This window comes from Gnatocerus cornutus, unplaced genomic scaffold (genome assembly GCF_029298725.1).
Source record: "Gnatocerus cornutus isolate USDA-ARS CGAHR unplaced genomic scaffold, icGnaCorn1.1 ctg00000213.1, whole genome shotgun sequence".
NCBI lineage: Eukaryota > Metazoa > Arthropoda > Insecta > Coleoptera > Tenebrionidae > Gnatocerus > Gnatocerus cornutus.
The window spans coordinates 20,398-28,496 of record NW_028275536.1 but is presented as its reverse complement, the minus strand read 5'-3'; the positions used below and the strand labels follow the sequence as shown (position 1 = coordinate 28,496).

The window sequence follows — 8,099 nt, the reverse complement described above, 5'->3', positions numbered from 1 at the left end:
GCCAGAGAATCGATCAAAAAATAAGCTATGGGGATCTTCCATCGGCAATTGACACCCACAAGGAGAAACACTAATGCATTTTTTGCGTAAGGAAGTGAATCACTTTCCGTTTCGAGTCCAAAATCCACGTAACCGATGTTTCTTTTACCATTCCAATGAAGGTGTTTGCGAATGGCCATTTCGTCAATTACCAATGCGCCAACCAGCTCCTTTCCTTCCTTTTTCAACTCGCTGACTTTGATTTTAAGAGCATCCAAAGATTCGGCTGTGTAGCCTGGAGAACCATCAACTTTTGAATACCATTTCCTAATGGTATTCGGATGTGGTAAACAATTATTAAATGTTTTACGGACATAATTATAGGCTGCACTCGAATAAAAATGCAACGTAAGAGCAAAAGCTCTAAGTTCAGCTGGGAACTTTTGACTTGTGGCTAATTTCATTTCTTTTAAAAGAAGCTGTTTTTGTGAAGCTGGAATACTTTCCTGAAATAAATATTTGAATTAAAGTAGAAGCAATAACATGCATATATTCCCCTCTGAAAATTAAAATAAAATTCTCTGAAAAAAAAGCTTTAAAGGATCAGATCAAGTACGTACTAATATAAAGACAAAATATTATGCCATGCAGATAAACTATACAAGCTGTTTTTTAAATGCATGTACAAAACAGTTCTGTGCTATTCCAGAAAGAATCTGAAGTAAGAAAAAACAATTTTTAAACAAAAAACTGCCAAGGTAAAATTAATCCCAATCCACGTACTTTCTACATCACTGGCAAAAAACGCACCTGGAATGACTTGTTTCCTAAGCAACCAGCAACTCGATTTTTTGTTCACTTTTAAATCAGTGGCGCTCAAGCAAATTTATTGAAATTTTTGTGTAATTTTAATTCGAAAACAAAAAGACTTCTTTAAAACTTTTTTATATTAACAGACTTGACTTAGCAGACGTGACAAGAAATTACCACACTTTTTTGTACATGCATTTCAAAAACACCGTGTATTTACTTACTCTTATTACACACTATTCACTTACTTTCATGCAAACATCTACCATAATTCATTTTTTATAAATATTATTTATACTAAATTCATGTATTACTAAATTACATAGATTTTACCTACATTATAAGTAGGTATTTTCACCATAAGCCATGCAAAAAAATATTTAATAAAATCGTACCTGTAGCAATAAGTGGCAATCGGATGTAATTTTTCTTTCGTCTTTTAAAAAATTAACCAAATCTGCCAAAGACTTGACCCTTTTTTGCAATCTGTGTACTTTATTTCTAAGGTACATAATTGTTTTTTTTTGCCTTGTTATTGTCTTGTGGGCTATATCGTAAATTAATTTAGCCTTTTTGTTTGGAATATCACCACGCGATATATCCCCAAAGTAGACCGGTTGGCTGCGTTTACTGGAATTTCAAGGAAAACGTAAAAATACAAATTAAGTATACATGGCGTAAAAAAAGTTATCAAACGTACCGTTTTTTTTCGTTGGTTTCTATTATAGAATTTTCTGTAACGTGGGAAGTACTTGGTGGTGATGGTGCGATTGATTCTCCACTTACCATGGTGGCTGATGGTTCCTTTATTTGACTATTAAAAAATAAAACGAAAAAAAATTATCGGAAGTTCGCAAATATTTTTAGTTTCACCTCTTTTGATTTTCTGGTTCTGGTAAAGGCAATAATCTTGCCGATCTTGCTTTTGGTTCTTTTTTTTGAAGGTGAACAGGAAAATTAAAAATTGAAGGCACAACATTTTTCACCAAACTCTTCTTTCCAAAATTAAAAATAAAATCAGTTCCCTTAAAATGATCCGAGCAAAGTTTAGAATGCTTGGAAGGCTCAAACTCTTTCCTTCTCATAGCAATAATCCATTTCTTCTTAACATCTGGATCAGTAGGAAAGCTACAAAATTTGTAAAATTATTTATTTTCTAATAAAACGATTCGGCTTTTCCATTCCACGCATCAAACATACCTGTGAAAAGATATTCCGCTACCTGGTTTGGCACGATTTTTACAACCAAAGGCAGAACACGTTAACACCATTTTTTTTAAATAAACTGAAAAAGGGGTAGTTGAGAAATGCAAAAAAATGCAGAGAAATTACGCAAAATTCACTTACTAAACACAAAATTTTCTCAAATTTATATTAAACTAGGACACAAAATGTTTTATTCACTAAAAAAAGTACAAAAAATCCTTGAAAACACTTTGAAACACAGACACACAATACTATGTTTACGCGCGCTTTGGAAAGTCGACCTAAGTCAGCTGATTGAGTATTCGTATCTCTCTCTTACGGTCATATCGATACCTCTCTCTCTACAGCGCGTCTATTAGTTATTAGGTTATTGGTTACCATCGCCCAAGGCGGTGTCTTGCCCAACATCCAGGCGGTGTTGTTGCCCAAGAAGACCGAAAAGAAGCCTTAAATTTAATTCTTCGCCGCCGTCATCTCGAACGAAAAACAAAAACTTTTATAAAAACCATCTTCACATCGGCCCTTCTCAGGGCCAAAAATTCAACTCGAACGAATTGATTTTTTCGCCAAAATACAACAACCTATGAGAATCATGTTAAAAAGTCTTTTAGATATTTTAAAGTTAAACCGATCAATTAATTCATTATACGAGCGTAGACTGAACGGAAGATTTTCGATTACATTCAACCAAGAAAGATGATTTTTACGACTTTTCATCGTAATTTTTAGAAAAATTCAATGCCCGACTAAAGCACGAACTCGACAACTCTATCTATAATAATTTATTGATTATCTAATTCAAGAAACATTCCGATTCGTCGTAAATTTCTTCACATTTCGCACATTAATCTGTTAAGAACATACACACACACACCGGTCGCCTATACGTGCTCTCCGTCTCGATAATTTCTTGCAGCAGCAGTCGTCAGCGGTGAGCCGTAATACTACAATCAATCGTTTTATTTGCTATGAGATTTTGTTTCAAGTCACGTCTGAGGAGAGTAACTCTACCCCATATTGGACATAACCTCAAATATACTCTTCGTGGCAAAAACGTTCTTTTAACGATGGTCATTCTAACCTAAAACTGCTGTCAAAATTGTCAAAGTCGCCGCCTGGATCACAAATTAAAATGATCACTCACTCCGTACGATTTTCATTTCGATTTGAAGACAAACACACAATTGAGCAACATATTTAATTCGTTTGATTTATTTTGTGGTTCTGAAAAGAACCGTTTTTTTTTGTTTGTTTGTTTGCTTGCCTGCGGGGGGTTTGTTGTTATTCCTCTGAGGATGCGGATACACGTCATAAAATGATAAAATTAACCGCCGAAACCGTAAAGGGTACGACCTTGACGTTTCAGGGCGTAGACGACGTCCATGGCGGTGACGGTCTTACGTTTTGCGTGTTCGGTGTAAGTTACGGCGTCACGGATGACGTTCTCGAGGAAGACCTTCAACACACCTCTGGTTTCTTCGTAGATGAGACCGGAAATACGTTTCACACCACCACGACGAGCCAATCTTCTGATCGCCGGTTTCGTTATACCTTGGATGTTATCGCGTAGAACTTTGCGATGACGTTTGGCGCCACCTTTTCCCAATCCTTTGCCACCTTTACCACGACCGGTCATCTTGATAAAATTAGGAAATTCTTCGTACAAAACGACGTAGCTTCGACCAAGTTCGTTATGGAACTAACGTCAAAATTTCATTCCGCGGGACTATTTATAAGTTACGGCAGCTCCACCTCGCGTTAAAAACGAATCCACCAATGGCGTCGCCGTATGACTCATCGAGTTTATAAAACGGCCGTTGGCGCGACGAAAATTTTCAGTTGACTTTCGAACGTTCGTACGTACGGTCGGTCGTTCGGTCGAAGCAAGCAAGCAAGCCACTACCTACGTTAATTCTTTTCATTTGATTCATCCGATATCCGAGATGGCGAGAACTAAACAGACGGCTCGTAAATCTACCGGTGGCAAGGCACCTAGAAAACAGTTGGCCACGAAGGCGGCCAGAAAAAGCGCTCCCGCCACCGGAGGTGTCAAGAAACCTCACCGTTACAGGCCCGGTACGGTCGCCCTTCGTGAGATTCGTCGTTATCAAAAGAGCACTGAACTTTTGATCCGCAAGCTGCCTTTCCAACGTCTCGTCCGAGAGATCGCCCAAGATTTCAAGACCGATCTCCGTTTCCAAAGTTCGGCCGTGATGGCACTTCAAGAAGCCAGCGAGGCTTATCTCGTCGGCCTCTTCGAAGACACCAACTTGTGCGCCATCCACGCCAAACGTGTCACCATCATGCCGAAAGACATCCAATTGGCGAGACGCATTCGTGGCGAGAGGGCTTAAATTTCCTCCATCCATCCATCCATCCATCCGATCCGACCATCTAGAATTAACAAATTCTTCATCTTCGAAGGTGTTAAAAGAAGAAAAAAAAAATCGGTTCTTTTCAGAACCACAATTATTTTCCAACGAATTGAAAATTTATCGTTCGCGCATGCAACTTTTTGAGATTGAAAAAAAAAAAAAAAAAGTTAGGTTATGTGATTTATTCACAAAATTCGTACTTACATAAAACGATAAACTTTTGCTTTTTTCTTTCACATTAAATTTTCTTTTAACTGAGACTATTTGAAACATTATTATATAATAAAGTTTATCATTCTTTGTAATAACACTGTTTCGACAGTCAAATGAATAGACAAGAAAATCAAATGAAAGTATGTATCTCCTCAACAGAATGTGCATTGTCCAAGCGAATCTTTCGTTCGTTTCTTGAAAATAATTGTGGCCCTGAAAAGGGCCATTTATTTGTATCGATGGTGCCCCTACGTCGATATATACGATCGGAGCACGTTCCCGAAACCACCAGGACGTCGTCGTCGTTGAAAAAATTAAATCATCGTCGTCGACTTTTCACTTCTTTCTCTTGGGTGAAGCGGTTTTTTTCGCTTTGACGGTGACGGCTTTGGCCGTTTTCGGTTTCGGCGCTTTCGGTTTCTTGGTTGGACCGGCCTTGTTGGATTTCTTCGCTTTCGATGGCGTCTTGGGTTTGACGGGCGATCTGGAGGCGGCGCTGGCTTTCTTTTCGGGAGCGGACGCAGCCTTTCTAGCCTTCGATACGGCGACGCTCTTCTTTTCGGCGGCAGTTTTCTTAGACTTGGCCGAAGCGGCGGGGGCGGCCTTCTTACCGGCTTTTGAGGCGGATCCTTTTTCGGCGGACGTCGGCGCTGACGCGACGGAACGTTTAGCAACGCCCGTCTTCTTGGATTTCGCCGATGACGACGCGGTCGCAGCGGCAGATCTCTTTTTCGTGGCGGACGGAGCCTTAGCTGCACCGGTGACGGCAGAAGCCAACTTGAACGAACCGGAAGCTCCTTTTCCTTTGGTTTGGACCAACGAACCGGATGCGACGGCGCCCTTAAGGTACTTCTTGATGAAAGGCGCAAATTTTTCCGCGTCGACTTTGTAGTTGGCCGCGACATATTTCTTGATCGCCTGCAACGAAGAACCGCCGCGTTCCTTCAAGCCTTTGATGGCGTTGGTGACCATCTCCGAAGTGGGCGGATGAGAAGGTTTGCTTCTCGGATTTTTGGGCTTCTTCTCCTTCTTCACCGGTGAGGAGCCGGAAGTGGCACCGGCGACCGTCGAAGCTGCTTGATTTTCTACGTCGGCCATATTTTCGTCTATCGCGCGCGCGTTTTTTTCTTTTTATTATAGGTAGGCTTATTCTTCGGTGAAAGAACGAATGAACTTTACAGAACGAATTGGGCGCCAAAGTCAAAGTGTTGGCGCGTTCGAAAACGCGCGGACCGCGGACTAAACGAGAGCCTTCTCGTCGAGTTAGAAAATTCAGTGGGCCTCGAATACAGCTTTCGCGTGATGGCATCGTTCTCTTTACGCGAAGATCACCGCCTCCGGGTGCGGGAACATGAGCGATTCGGTCGGCGATGGCCTCCTGAATAACCTCAAGTTTTCCCGGACGACCAGCCGACCTCCAAAAGCGAACAAGGACCGATCGAACGTCGACTCGAACAAAGACCCTCCGAAACAAGGAGATGACATCCAAGTTCGACGCCGACGTTACGCGTTTTCCACGAATAACAGGAAAGTTCCGCTTTCGACCAGACAAACTTGGAAGCATCCTCTACAAGTTTCACGAACGAATCGGTCGAAAAGTACGTGCGATCTTTTCGAAAATCGCCTCGCAAAGAGACGCAGCACGGATCGGAGCGACGACCGACGAACCTGCAGAGTGTAGGAAAAAAATTCACAAACGGTCGAAGATGACGTCCGAGAAGGTCGAATTTTTTCAAGAACGAAGATAAAACCTTCGCCTTTCGTAGGAGTTGATTTTTGAAAACGATCTTGACGAACAGGTCGGAAAAAAAACGATGTCAATTTCGGACTCGACCATGAGAAACGAATTTGTACGACGAACGGACTTTTCGAACGACTTTTTTCGCAAAATCGACATTTTTTCCTCAAAAATTACCTCACACGACGAAATCCCATCATCGAAACATCACCGAAAACAGTTTTGACGGCGAAATTCTCGTCAATTTTACGAAAATAAAGGGAAAATCAGACGGACCACCGTCGAACATCCAGCGACGGGAACGGACGAGTTTTTTAATTTTTCTTGCCAATTCATTGCGAAAGAAGCAATTTTTCTCGACGAAACCATTTTATAATCATAAAAAAAACTCCCCAAACACCACAAACCAACAAAAATACGGAAATCTTGCATTGTTTGCATTTTTCAGACACTCTAAATAAAACTACGTCGATGTCGGCGGATTTTCAGTCGGTCGTCGGTCGACAGAAATCCAACGAAATTTTCATTTGTTCTTCTCAAAAACGAAAAACAAACAAATCAACAAAACATTCCCTACTATTAGTCGACATTTCGAGCAGAAACTACGAACGTCGAAAGATTTAAAAAATGAAATATGTAGGTGTGCGTGCGTGCGTACTTACTTGAAACTTTTTTCTTGTTTCATCGTCGCACTGGAACAAATTAAATTTTAATGCAATGTAAACGCGACCACACTTTCGACGAAAACATCTCTATGAATCGAACGACGTCGGAAAAAGAATAAATCGAGAAGAGAACAAATCATGAAACAACACACACCCACCCCGCCCGGCCCGGCCAGAGTGGTGGGAATTTCGATGAATGAACAGACAAAGAAACCAACTCTGTTATCAGTTCTAAGAAAGAAAGCAGGTAGCGGCGGCGGCGAACCTTCGACCGTACTACGGTCAGTTCATGAATTAACCCCGTCCGTTCGGAGTTTATTCATCTCCGGTCCGTGTCGGCGTTTACTTCAAGTGGGTGCTATTTCCATCTAAGCAAGCAAGTGAGTAAGTAAGTTCTCAAATTTTAAATTACGTTAATCGCAAGTGACTCGTTGAGATCGTCAAACGAACAATTTAATTTAACGCCTCATACGAGTTTTTTTTTTTCGTCATTTTGTCGCAAAAAAAAAACTAAAAAACGACTCGCAAAAAAAAATTTTTTTTTTTTCTTCTTTTAAATCTTGTACATTTTCTGACATGTGTACCATCGAAAAATGTCACATCCAAACGATCGAACAATCACAAAAAATCGTCAACGTACCATCTTGGAAAATTTTACCAGGCAACGACCATACCACGTTGAAAACTACCGGTTCTCGTCCGATCACCGAAGTCAAGCAACGTCGGGCGCGGTCAGTACTTGGATGGGTGACCGCTTGGGAACACCGCGTGCCGTTGTCTCTACTCTTTTCTTTTTTTATTAACATTTCTGATGTCAAACTTTTTTTAAATATATTTTTCACTATTTATATTTTCTCTCAGGAACTTATATAGTATGAAGACGAAAATTTTTAATTCGTTCGAGTTGAATTTGTGGTTCTGAAAAGAACCGATTTTTTTTCTTTTTTTTCCAACCAACTTCCAAGCTGCTCGAGGAGGATTTATTTTGAACTGGTGTATTTGGTGACGGCCTTGGTTCCTTCAGAAACGGCGTGCTTCGCCAATTCACCGGGCAAAAGAAGACGCACCGCCGTCTGGATCTCCCTGCTGGTTATGGTCGAACGTTTGTTGTAA

At 40.8% G+C, this 8,099-nt stretch overlaps 1 protein-coding gene and 1 non-coding gene across 2 annotated transcripts; one reads left to right on the top strand and one right to left on the bottom strand.

Annotated features, from left to right (window-relative positions):
- Nucleotides 1-1,169: 1,169 nt before the first annotated feature.
- LOC148165778 (uncharacterized) lies at nt 1,170-2,060 on the bottom strand. Its single transcript, XM_088049667.1, has 4 exons — nt 1,990-2,060; nt 1,663-1,917; nt 1,490-1,603; nt 1,170-1,419 (listed from the first exon to the last, which is right to left on the bottom strand). Exons 1-4 carry the CDS (start codon nt 2,058-2,060, stop codon nt 1,170-1,172), a joined length of 690 nt encoding a protein of 229 aa, XP_087905793.1.
- Nucleotides 2,061-7,646: 5,586 nt separating this feature from the next.
- Nucleotides 7,647-7,766, top strand: LOC148165777 (5S ribosomal RNA). The gene has a single exon (XR_015771182.1). It is a non-coding gene; the product is annotated as a 5S ribosomal RNA (ribosomal RNA).
- Nucleotides 7,767-8,099: the final 333 nt, after the last annotated feature.